Consider the following 13,928-nt stretch of genomic DNA (forward strand, 5'->3'; position numbering starts at 1 on the left):
CTGTCATTGGTAAATAAAAATGCATAATCAAAACATATTTTTTCTTAATCTTGAATTTTTGAAGTCTTTCTGACAACGCAATTCGATACTCATTTAAAAATGTTAATTCACGTGAAGATGGGAACCGGTCCTTACGTTTTAAATGCGTGCAAATTGTTAGTTAAGAATGCTGCAAACTGCAACATACCAATGACATACATACTACTTTATGACGCGAGGAACTTACGGCTGGATTAGTTACGTGATGAAAATAAAGCGGAATATTTACATACTGGTGATTGCTTTGCTGTTTTCGTTTTGTCGACTGAAACTTGAATGCCCTTACGCATTTGCGGTAAGGAGAAAAGGTCTGGAGTATAGAGTACGATATATATTCGCTTTAGCTGAGATGAGCTCTCCATTTTAGGTAATATTGCTTTCGCAATTCCCTTTTTGAGTTATTTTGTTTTATATTTCGTCCAACTATTTGTACAACTCAGTGAAATACATTATACAACCTTTATATAAAGGTGACATAAAGGGTATCATATTACAACATTTGTACCAATAATAGAAACAAGCATCTACGTATCAGTTAATTTCACTTTGGTATTTTAGCTCTATGAAAGCCAAAAGAGTAAATTGATCAAACTATTTGATTTTTGCCGCCCACGAGAACGTTTCGGGATCACGACTCACGAGCTGGGCGATTCATTATCGTGATATGGTCCGGTAAACATTTAGTGGATTTTAAAACACTTTGTATCCAAGCTTTTGTTTGATTAAGTACGATGTTTCCATCCTCTACAAATCACCCGGGTGTGACGGCAATAATACCCATGAATTCAATGCGAACCTGCTTGCAGTCACGTAGAAAAATCGGAGACAAATAGTATATACCCCTTTTATTTGTTACAGAGTCATAAACATGAGTACCGTTCGTTTGGTCAGTGGTGCTTGTTGACAATGTGCGCGTAACAAAAGTAAACAATTTTTCTCAGTAAACATGATTGCACTCGAATGTATATGTAATGTGCGGGCAGGTTATGTATGAGTATTGGATTCAGTTTATATTAATTGAGGTGCTGAAAGAGATATTACTTCAAGCAACTAATCGATTTCTCCTAGTAGTAGTATATTCAGTACTATATGTGTTAAGTTAATTTGAAATTTAAGAGTAATACAAATTTCATATGTAATATAAATTTCAAAGCAATATCACTAAATAGTCAGAGGAATAAAATTCGAATTCTTATTTTCAAGTCAAAAATCGCCGAGACATACATTCCATGTACATTACTAGAGGTGTATATCCTCGTAAGGGACGGGACAAGTGTTGATGGAAAACTACTTGTGCACATAAATGCCCTGAGGGAAATATGCTTCTATCCTTTATCTCGATGCCTCACGTGACTATTGATGACATTATCTGTACGTGATCAAGTGTGAATCATTTGGTCACACGTTTAACTTAAAAACAAGTCGCTAATATAAGTTTTGTATAACACAGGATACACACAGAGCACGAATATATAAAGCACAAACAATGCTTGCATTGCATTTATTTTTATAAATTTCATCGTTTCGCTAACATCTGTTTTAGTCTATATATCGTCGACGAAAGATACTTGTTTACAAGCATATAGGTTTTTTTATTAGGTGAAAAGTGAATTTTTTATAACACTTCACAGAAAGTATATTCTAAAATTCAATCATGGGAAAAATTGTTTCATTTGGATTTGTATTTTCTGACAACAAGACAGTATACTTTCCAGGCGATTTTGTAAGTGGACATCTTGTCGTGGATATTCTCCGACCGATGAAAATTAAGGGTGAGAATATTTAATGGTATTTGTAGGGCATTTACGTTTGATTTGTCAAAATCAGAAAAGAAATATTTTCATGTACGGAAATTTTTAATGAGTAGGCCTAGTTTGTCTAACACATGTTACTATTTTTTGTTTTCTTATTTATAAGTTTTTGTTTCACCCCGAAAAAGAAACTTCTGAATGAGCTAATATTGGCTTATGGCTTATGGCCCTGTGCATTAGATCATAGGTTCTCAAAGTGCTCCGTACGGAGCCCCAGGGCTCCGCGAGAGAAACCCAGGGGCTCCGCGAGCTATTCGATTACTTTTCAAAATACTGACTAATTTTGTAACTGTTCAAAGAAGCAATAACAGCTTTGATAAAATCTGACAACAATATAGCCTCGAAATATGGCACAGAGGCGGAATTTAAAAATGACATTATTTATAAGCAGGAGCGCAGCCAGGATTCTTAAGAGGGAGGTGGTTCAAAATTAGAATCGAAAAACGGATAACGGGATTTCTGTTGCGTAAAATATTCAATCCATGACCGATGCCAGCATTTAAAGTGTCTCGTCGTTATAATGTAATTGTGTTCATCTTTACTCACCTTTGATTCGAAATTACTATTAGGATTACTAAAATGAAAGAATACTATTCTAAAATAACATAAAATATGTGATAAACTGCCAACTATAAATAAATTGGAGTCGTATTTTTGCGATCTTGGGGTTTGTCAAACTTGATTTGTTCTTTCGCACTTGAGAATATATTTAAGCAAGATATCGCCGTTTAAAAAATCACAATGTCTGGGCAAAATACGAACAATTGAAATCTATTTTATTGCATTCGGCTCCATCGGTAGTTTTAGAATGAAAATGGTACATCGCGGATCGCGCGCACAATTGATTGCGAGCGGTTCCGTCGGCAGTTTCAAAATGGGGAAAAAAAATACATCGCACGCACAATTGACTGTGTTTCGATTTTGCAGTTACTACGATGAAAATCTAACATAACAGCAAATTTTGTGATTTACAATGTCTATAAAAGCGTTTTCAATCTACGGTGAGTCTGCTGAAACCAAACGTGTGATCTTCCATTTTAAGTTTTAGTTTTAATATTTTAGAATGCCGCTTTTCAATCAAGAAATTTGAGTTGCGGATCTACCTCTTCATTAATTATTATTTTTAGCAGTTCGTCGCCGATGACTATAAAATGGTAACATATTTTTCACATTGAACTCATAATTCCCCACGAGAACAAAAAAGCAATTAACGTCGTCATTGTGTAACAATACATGTATATGCCGAGGGAATTTTTGATATAGGGAGAATAAACAACGGCGTAAAGATGTAGGTTCAAAAACACGCCGCCATGCTGAGGAAAAAAATCGGCGATTGTAACAAAATGCAATCTCGCACATTATTAGCGGCATTTTGGGTCTTCCAAAAATGTCAAAAGGGAGAAGATTCGACCCCTAATTTATTAGTATGTTTGTCAAGTGTCAAATTTACAGCTTTAGTATATATAATTTATGTTTGAAATTTAGATTTATTTATAACTTGTATTAACCCTATCAAAAAAGGTTCAGCATTTAAATTGAGTAAAGTACTTTTAACTTGCTCAGGAATATTAATCAGAAAGTAACAATTTTAACATTTATTTTGGGGCTCCGTGAGTAATAGTCAACAATTTCAAGGGCTCCGCGACACCAAAAGTTTGAGAACCCCTGCATTAGATAATACTATTTGTACAAATCTAAATTTTTTGGCAATGCCCAAGTAGCTTATGATACCCCGAATAAGATAGATAGGGCTGTGGTAGGATATAACCCTTGGAATCTGAAACGACACGTAGCCATTCTCGTCAAGCAATACTGGCATTTGTGCATGTTTAGAATAATAAAGTCGCATATCAGTTTCTTCGTTAATAAATTATCTCTTCATGTATTTTTGTCTAGAAATCAAAATAAGATTTTTCGGCAAAGCTCTTGTTCGTTGGAAAACTACAGAGATGGTGAATGTTTCCAATCTGCACGAAAGCATACATGCCAGCCAAACAAATAGGCAATCTGTTACTAGAAATTACTCCGCTACACAAAACCTTTTTAACCAACATATGTTGTTGTATGGAAGAGGTGGGTATTATAAAACGCCTTTTTAAGTTTGTTTAGTAGTTTGATTTTGGTTTGATCAATCTGGATATGAAATGTTTGTCAAATTTTAAACCCTACAATTCAACCAATTAATAAAGCAATATTATTAAGAAACGAAAAATAAATCGGAGATTGGGTAGGTCGAGACTATGATTTTTTTTGTGTGTTATTTCATCATTGAGTAATTATGTTGTTGCAGAAGTGAATGGCGAACATAGCTTACCACAGGGACAGACTATTTTACCATTTGAATGCCAACTGCCACATCCTCTACCGTCATCGTTTGAAGGTAAATCTTCACTGATTTGCATGAAAATAGACTCGACTTGAAAATCAGTTAGATTACGCAAAGATTAACTACATACCATTCCTCTATGCATTTTTTGATTCCGCATGCGTAAAATTCAGGAACACTGTAACAAGAATAAATTTGGCTAATTCATGTGATTCTGATAGAATACTTTCAATACAGTCATTTACTAATTATGTTTGATGAATTTATATTTCTTATAATATTTATATTATATATATTATTTATTATAAATACTTGATTGGCAATTGAATGTTATCGCCAGCATTATTTTATCCTTATGCCTAGAATATTCAATTTTATATAGATAATATTTAACACGCAAAATTTGTTTCAAATTTAAAAATACATTCCTATAGATAAACCTATTATGGTGAAACCAAAGTAACTAAATAGTATCAAAAACTCTGAAACCATTCATAACTAAGTCCTGCTTTCGTTCGATTTCTGTTACGTTTCGCAAAATTTTCATTTTTTGATATTAAATGTTTCATTGATAGCATTGAGTAATTCACTTTCAATTTGTAAGGGAAATTATGCTACAGAGAAACATGTTGAGATTAGGGTTGTTCAATACATATTGGTTTCAAAATATTAAAGTGTTGGATATTCTATACTGTATTATAATTTTTCTAATCTTGCTTGTATAAAATATGACATAACAAACCATTTTTACACTCGCATTATTAGATTACAGTTGCTCATTTTGTAAGAAATTGTGACAGATGAGCAAATTTGAAATTTTAAAACAATTATATATATATCTAACTACAATACAATAAGCAATATTATGTAATATATATATATATGAGACTTGATTTGAGTTTTTTTTTATATTTTAGGAGAATTCGGATACATACGATACTCTGTTAAAGCAACAATAGTTAGAGAATGGAGGCTCGATTGTACAACGAAAAAATCTTTTACAGTTCTTGATAGTCTTGATCTAAATCGTATACAAGATATTACGGTCAGTATTTGATATTCGAGCCTTTGAACTATTTTAGTTATGTCACGTTATTTTCGATTTTATATTATATTACATTAGAATATTATAATTCCCTCTCACGTTTGATAGTCTGGTTATAAGAATGTTTTTGAGTGATTAAATATGTCCATGAAATAAAAGAGTATGAATGTTTGAAGAGACCAAATCAAACCAAATCTCACTTAACTGTACAAATTACCAACGGAAAATAATGTTAAACTTCATTTTTATGCAGCGTTTTCGAAGTTTTTTTTATCCGAAAAAGACGTTGTTCAAGCAGCCACCGATTCGTATTATTTTTGCAAGACTGGTATTTTCGAGATTTGAAATTGTCAGCAAATTATGCGAAAATATTTTGTGCCCATTTATTCCGTTTTTTAAATCCTAGATCCATTGAGTTTAAAATACCTCATTTTTTATTGTTCATATCAGAATCCGTCACAAAATTATGATTCACAGTCAATAGCGTGTTCGTGCTCAAGAAGTGGAATAATTGAAGTTGATTTTTCTTCAGACAGAACTGGTTACGTGCCAGGCGAATATATAAAAATAAATGCTAATATTTCTAATTCAAGGTAACCTAAAATCTTACGTTGAATATCCCTAATTTAGATTACCTGATGATTTTCTATATTCCATACCTCGATGTAGAACTTTTAAAGGACAGTGTAATATACCATACAATCACATTCACAGTGTATGCCATATGCTGAAGTTTGTTTAATTTTTTATTTATAAATAATTCTTTGCTTTTCGAATTGGTCGGTACATGGTTTACCATATGAACCTTTTCTCTCAAATCTGTCATATTATTTGTTAGCTGTACCTGCCGCCATGAGATGTCTCATTTTCATCCCACTTGTCCCACACTTTTTGACTATTTTGAGTTCGGGTAGATATATATATTGTGAAGCAAATGGTTGAAGTAAGCATGTGAAATAGACTCATGCTGTGATTTGGAATGGATGTTGTAGCTTGGCAGAAGGCTTGGATATCAAATGAAGTGAGATTCGTCAGAAAGTGGGGATTAAGTTGGACAAGCTACACACGACCTTTTTTAGAACCCCCTATTCTACGGTGTCTTGCAAATTTCAAGCACAAAATTATACCATAGAATCACATTAAATAGAAATGTTCACAGCCAAGCACTCGAATACCATCAATGATTATTTATCTTTATTGTGATTCCTTATAGCTGTATATATGTATAAAGGATTACTGTTTTAACGGGAATGATGTCTTGCGTTGTCTTAGACTTGTCAAAAAACCTACATTCAACTTTGAATCTCAGATAAATACTTCCTTTGTTAACAGTAACAGCAGAGTCAAATCAAGCTCAGTCAAACTTCTACAGACAGTGACGTTTTATGCTTCATCAAAAACACGGAGAAAAACTTACGTTATAAATGATGTGACTGGTCCTTCAGTTCCAAAGCGTAAAACATTCAATTGGGCAGACGCAGTTCTTCACATACCTCCTCTTCCTCCGTCAGAATCTAGAAATTGCAGAATTATCGATATCGACTATTCGTTAGTTGTAAGCATTGTTGATGATTAAAATGCCGTATGGCTATTGAGGTTCTTCAATATAAATATTTGATTACGTTAAACAAGAGAGCAGTGCTTAAATATATAGTAACAAAGGCCAAACGAAGTGGTATGCATATCCAATGTTATACATAAGACTACTGTACCGTAGTCTTCCCGACTTAGCAACGCCACAAGGTGTGCAATTTTTAATTTGATGACGTCATCGCACACAAAAAACGGATCTTGCAGACCCCACAGACATTTTTGAAGAAAAATATAGCTTCCTAGCGACAACAGTCTTCAACAAATCTTCAATTTTGAAGCAATTGGTTAAGTAATCAAAAAGGAAATCAAATGTTTCGCGACGACAAAAAAAATAATACCAACAAGAACAACAACATAATAACCAAACCTCACATAGAAAAATTTCGTTTCCGATAGAGATTTGGCCTAATTTGACCATGAAACACAAAATAAATTAAATTCATAGAAGTTTCTATTATAATAAACAAAAATTTTTATTTTTCTGCAGTTCCATGCTAGACTCCGAGACTTCACACCAGATATTCGCATGTTTGTTCCAATCATACTAGGAACGGTGCCAATCGATAGTCTTGAAATGTACAGTAGAACAACATTAAATGGATATACAATGTCTTCAGTCATTCCGAGTGCCCCCACAAGAGATGCGATTTCAGCTGAAAACTCTGATCCTCCTCCAAACTATACGTCTCAGAGTAAGCTGAATTTGATAGTCTAGTTGGTCCCCCCTACTTACTCGTTCTATGTTTGTGTCTGCTATCTAATTAACATACTTTATTACTTCAGAAAGTAGCGGTCTAATTACTCATAGCTTCGGTGTAGAAGTATATTTATCGCATAGTTATTGGGATATCAAGTTTGACCAAGATTCATTTCGCTTCATTTTTATTCCATAGTATTATATCCCGATGTATTCTATCCTATATTAACGTCAAATTTAGAAAACGAATCATCGTTTATAAATAGTACAGATTTAGGACTATTAAATACATATAACTTTTTTTGTTGATATCATTTTCAATATGTTTTTATTTTGTATTTTGCCTAAATCTTGAGATTGCGTGTCACCAGCCATCGCTAATGAGTAGTAACATGTCACACCATCCTGCAAATATATATAATCACATGATACATCATATTCCACAAAAAATGCATTAAAATTTACTTAACAGTTTCCTTTTTCACAGTGCCACCACCGCCATCGTATGCTGCTGCCACTGGGTCAATACCTATTTTAAGGGATGAAGAGGATGGCGAAGATGAACATTATAATGAAGAACACGAGGCATTTGCCCCCAGATACACATATTATGACTGGGATCATAATTCCTGAGAAATCATCATAATATAAAATGTGATGTGGATGAGCCGAATGTGAAATGAAAAATCTAGAAACTCAACAAATAATCTGAATTGGCAAGCTGTTGAAGATGGCCAGAAAATATTCAAATAAATATGTATTTTAACATTCAATGCAACCTATATTTACTGTGCTTATTGTACTAAATGTTACGTATAAATGAAAGTGAAAAATTCAATTGAAACTGATTGATCATCGTTACAGTAATCTTTAACAAAGAAGTTCAAGAACAAGGAGTCTGTTTCATAGTGCGCTATTTTTTTAATTTAAAGATTTCTCGACAACCAATATGAAACAGTTATAATAAATGTTTCAAGCTTGGCGTTGTCATCAGTTACGAGTTGATCACGTGACCGAATCCTCATCATAAAGTTCAAACTGACATGCTCTAAAATTGTTCGAAAAAAAATGTAGTCATAACGATGTTTATCAAAATTTAAATCCCAATTCAAATGTAGCTACTCCATTGTCAAGTTCATCATCTGTCAGGGGATAGAAGTTGTTCGTCTTATAATACACTTTTTAAGTCTGTAACAATTCTCGGCAACTGATATATATATACTATATGTAAATCAATTATGGGAAAGCTTATCGCAGTTTCTATTAGTAGAAAAGTCAGAAAATACGAGATTGGTTTCTTCGTGGAATGAGTTAATGCTGTAATCGGTTGTCAATTTTGTGATATTGAATAATCTATTAAAAAGGGGTACTCCTGAAGTATGTGAACCGAGATGGTGGACAGGTTAGGGTCAGGCAATGGTTTTAATCTAATTTTCCGTATTTTAGTTCTATTACTAGTTTAGGGACTAGCCAAGTGACTCTCGTAGTAATTGTACCTGAGATTATTGCTTAACGATAACCTGGTACACATACTACGTTCCGGTGTCCGCCATCTTGAATCGCATATTTCGGGAGTACCAAATAAATGCGATGAAAGGAATTTTAATTTATATAAAACGTGGCAATTATGTGCGTTTCTCGAGTCACCATAAATGTAAGAGTTCATTTTCAATCCTATAAGAAATTTTCCCCTGGGATCGGTAGCTTTGCGCAGCGGCAGTATCGTAACCAATGAGGTTTATCCGAGGTGCGATTATTGCTAGTTGAAAACTATTACCAATACCCCGCCGTGGTGGCGCAAACGCGTCGCTTGTGGCAATTTCTGAAGGGTTGTAGGCAACCTGTACTGTTTGCAATTGTGGTTTTATTATTCGATCATTACCGTTGTTATCGCTACGCGAGTTGAGTTATGTCATACCCCTCCCCGTTATTAGCTGTTTATAAGCTCAACGCGAATCGACAACAACTTCATGACCTTCCAAAAATTGGTTTTCGTGGGGTACTAAAATCAGTTCCTGTTGTAATCGTCAGTTTTATGGTTGATATTGGGTAATTTATTAAAATAATTCAATTGCGGGAATTTTAATTCACATTATTGTGGCAATTATGAGTGTTATTTGAGTCACCATAAATACTAGGGTTTATTCATACTTTCATAAGAACATTTTTCTCTCTTCCGTAACCAATGAGGTTTATCCGAGGTGCGATTATTGCTAGTTGAAAACTATTACCCTGGTGATACAAACGCGTCGCCTGTGGCAATTTCTGAAGGTTTCTGCGAAACCTATCCTTTTACAAAATTGAGTTGCGACCAGCAGTATAGGTTGTACTAATCTATAAAGGTCCGCGAATTTACAAAACCTAACCTTCGATGTGAGCACGAGGCAGACGTTTATTTGTTCTTTTCTCGAGCTATGCAAAGCCAGTCAGTCAGTCAATCGTTTATTTGTCGTCACAAAAAAACAAATGCACAAAGATTGTTACAGAAAATATATAAAGCAGTAACGTTAATTGTGCGACAGGGGTCGAGAGGAAGCTCCTTAGGTCTTCAAGTAGCGACACCTATGGTATTGTTACTGGTTCAGTGTAAAAAATACAGACATTGACTATGCAATAGCCATGAGTGTGAACATATCTTGACTATACCTCCAATATTTTGGGAACTTGAGAGCGAGCGCAACATTGGTAAGATATCTAATAAAATCAGTAAAAGCTATTACTAGATTGTTAACGGCTAAACTTCATAACATCTCTGTACGTGTTCACACAACTGGCGTGAGGAATTTGAAGTAATTGAATGTATGTTCCTGGTTCAGCATTGCTCGAATGAAATAAATATAACCACTAAGCATATAGTAAATAAGATAACTTTAGATAAATTTTTATCACGCGACTAACTGTTCATCTCGACCTTGCTCCAACACGAATTGAAATATTGATTCATCGTTACAGTAAAAAAACGCAAAGACAATTTAACTCAAAACAAAAAATGTTATATTAACATGTGTGAGGTAATGTCTGATTAAATCCTATTTATGAATATTTAGGCGTGGAGAGTTTTAATGACACGACACGATAGTTCAGGTTTACTCGTTTCTTACTTTACCAACGATTACTGGTGGACTTGAGGAGGAAGGAAGGAAGTGAGAAGGAACACGAACGTATGGATAAATGGAATATTTGATAAATCGTTTCTGTGTTGAAATATTCACCAACGCTAATAACCTACTGATAAATCACCAAAAGGACTTCTCGCATGTAGAATATTTTTATTTAAAAATTCTACTTGCCCGACAACAATTGTACATTTATCAATTATGGGAAAGCTTATTGCAAATTCTATTATTAGAAAGGTTAAAACATTTTTTGGCAAATTTTTCTCAATACTATTGCTAACCAAGCTATTTGTCTAGTTCAGTGGTTTTCAACCTTTTACTGACCACTTTAATGTTTTTTTACTCTGGCCGCGTACCACTGAAAAAGCCATTTTTGGCGCGGAGAACAATGGCACAAGACACGCGCTATGGAAGTATTTCATAACGTGGCACAAGGACCTAATTCGCAGGACGGACGAAAACATGCCCATCTCAATCCGTTCGTGGACAATAGCAGGCGAGGGCGATCTCTAAAGACTGGACTGATTCATAAGACGTTTCCCCGACCCTTGACCCCAGAAAAAATCTTCCTATACTTCACTATTGCAAATTTTTTTTTCTTATTTTGAGAGTGTTTTGATGTGTTGGCGCTTATAAACTGGTTTACGTGTTTGAAAGCCTTCTTTTTTATTAAAATTAATCAACCATGTGCCGCTTACAGGCACTGATAGTTTAGTTTATATTAGTCTATCGCAGCATTTGCGAGACTCATTTTTTATTACCAAAACTAAATTAATGCTCCTTCGAAAACATAATTTGACAATTAAGATATTTAATTCACTATTTTTTTTTTGAAACGCAACTGAAAACTGACAAATAACACGCAAAACTACAAAAACGAGGCAATGTTTACTGGTTGTTGCTGGTTACGGAATTGAACAAGGAAATTCATGCACGGAGGAACATTCATAAAGGTCGTTCAGCAAATACAATCAGTATAGTAGATAAAGCGTTGTCGGCATATTTTGGCCAACTCAAAAGTTAATTGTTGCAATAATTCAAAGCTGCTCGCGTACCCCTTGATCAACTTCCGCGTACCACAAGTTGAGAACCACTGGTCTAGTTGAACGGATTTTCAATTTTACTTTGAGTTTGTCATCATTCGAAGTGAATATGAAATCAAATTGCTTTAAGTCTAAATGACATCTTGATCAGTATTTTTCTATCTTCTGTTTCCAGCTTATTATACTCTGATGCTAATCGGAAACAACTCCATGATCTTCCTGAAATTCAAAATACGATTGGTTTCTTTGTGGTGGGCTTGAATGAGTTCATGCTGTAATCTGTTGTCAATTTTGTGATATTAAATAATTTATTACAAAAGGCGATTGTGGGAATTTTAATTTATATCAAAACGTGACAATTATGTGCGTTTTTTCGAGTCACCACAAATGATGGAGTTCATTTTCACTCCTTTAAAGCTTTTTCCTTCAAAATCGATAGCTTTGCGCAGTTGAAGTTTTATGAATGATATTGGATAACTTTTTAAAAAAGGGAGAACACATGAATTTTAGTTTATATAAATATGTGGCAATTATGTGCGTATTCTCGAGTCACCACAAATGGTAGAATTCATTTTAAGTACTATAGGAACTTTTCCTCCTGAATCGGTAGCTTTGCGCAGTGGCAGTATCGTAACCAATGAGGTTTAATGAGGAAAAAAAAAAAAAAAAACCAATGAGGTTTATTGGTGTAATTGGCTGTATCGAGCTAGTTGTTTGATTAAGATGAACATTTGCTATTGTTATTATCTATTGGAACACTTTGGATTGTAAACTATATGGAATATACATTCGTGGATACTAAAAATGGATTACTCCGCAGCTCTTACAGGATCAATGGGGATTACAGGTAATCGCCCTCGATCGGTTGTCACAGAGGTGAGTGATTCGGTTCCATTACATTTGAACCCACGTACATTTGAACCCATGACAATTGCACCTGTATGCTATTGCACCTATGGATTTTTTTTTGGTTCACGGATAGTTAAACCCATACTAACCCTAACCCATGGGTTTTAGCACCCGCATATAGATTGAACCCGTGGATATACGCATGTGTTCAAATGTACGTGGGTTCAAATGTACGGTCACCGAGTGATTCTATTGATATAAACCGATTTCTCTACATCTTGGGAGAAAACCTTGTAACAAAAAGATATGTCGAACAACTGTCAGGAATTTTTGAAACTAGGCCGAAAATTTGGTTGATATCTTTCAAACAGTTGAATCCAACAAATCCAAGTGATTCAGTTAGAGACAAATTTATTGTAGAAACGCAAAATGGCATTAACGTAGATGATACAATAGTACGCTTTTTTCTACCCACAAAACCTTCAACAAGAATCAGCATTCGCGATGTGCCAGACGAATCACGACCACAAGTCGTCCTTGAAGCTCTGAACAAGGCTGAATGCGGAAAAATTAAAAGCATGACCAAACTATACTACCGAAACACTCAACTATTCAACGGATATATAGCTGTATGGATAGATGGTTTTAAACAGAAAAAATTGCCCCCCTTTCTTGTCATTGACAAAGCTAGGTGCAAAGCCTACGTATCCACCGAGCTGTACAATCCAACGTGCATGAACTGTCTTAATCCTGGTCATAATGCAAGAAATTGCCGAAATAAAACAAAAATGTAGATCATGCAAAAGTGCCACGTTCAGGCAAATTGCCCCCTAAAATCCAAGGTAAGACCGAATAATATGGAATCGTGGCTTAAGGAATCAATATCTACAAAACCTGGGATAGTATCATATGTAGAAGAAAAAAAGACGCAGCACCAAACAATAACACCATACCAGAAATAGGAGATAATCAAATTGCAGAGGCAGTGCTCCCAACTTCTCACTTCGACACAATACCTGATACGGATTTGTTATACGAAGAAGTAAAAGATTGGTTTCTATCAAAAGACAATAGGATAACAACACCCCAAAAGCGCACGTCACCTCGCAAAACAGTACCGAAACATAAATTAAAACCTACATCTACAATAGGGAACACTCCAATTGGACCCCCAGTAATTGGCAAATCGTATATAAACATGGTAATTAACGACCTAGAGAATCCAAATAGCACGTATGAAACTGACCCATCACAAACACTCACACTTGAGCCTACTATTAGCAAAACCGAAAAACAGATTGGAAAACGGGAAAGAGAAAATACCTCTTCGTCGACAACATCGATAATATCACCCTCACCAAGACCCAACATATGACTGAAACTCCATCACAATTAAAAATAATCTCACT

The 13,928-nt window shown here is 34.6% G+C and overlaps 1 protein-coding gene, 1 non-coding gene and 1 pseudogene across 2 annotated transcripts; all 3 read left to right on the forward strand.

The window, feature by feature from the left end:
• Window positions 1-1,568: 1,568 nt before the first annotated feature.
• Window positions 1,569-9,139, forward strand: LOC120339206 (arrestin domain-containing protein 3-like). The gene is made up of 8 exons (XM_039407290.2): window positions 1,569-1,811; window positions 3,747-3,923; window positions 4,141-4,230; window positions 5,094-5,221; window positions 5,672-5,814; window positions 6,554-6,776; window positions 7,302-7,506; window positions 7,999-9,139. The coding sequence occupies exons 1-8, from the start codon at window positions 1,694-1,696 to the stop codon at window positions 8,142-8,144; spliced, it is 1,230 nt and encodes a 409-aa protein (XP_039263224.2). The 5' UTR covers window positions 1,569-1,693; the 3' UTR covers window positions 8,145-9,139.
• A 74-nt stretch (window positions 9,140-9,213) lies between these two features.
• Window positions 9,214-9,352, forward strand: LOC120340255 (U4 spliceosomal RNA). The gene has a single exon (XR_005569304.2). It is a non-coding gene; the product is annotated as a U4 spliceosomal RNA (small nuclear RNA).
• A 319-nt stretch (window positions 9,353-9,671) lies between these two features.
• Window positions 9,672-9,794, forward strand: LOC144427468 (U4 spliceosomal RNA; annotated as a pseudogene).
• Window positions 9,795-13,928: the final 4,134 nt, after the last annotated feature.

Source organism: Styela clava, chromosome 9, assembly GCF_964204865.1.
Source record: "Styela clava chromosome 9, kaStyClav1.hap1.2, whole genome shotgun sequence".
NCBI lineage: Eukaryota > Metazoa > Chordata > Ascidiacea > Stolidobranchia > Styelidae > Styela > Styela clava.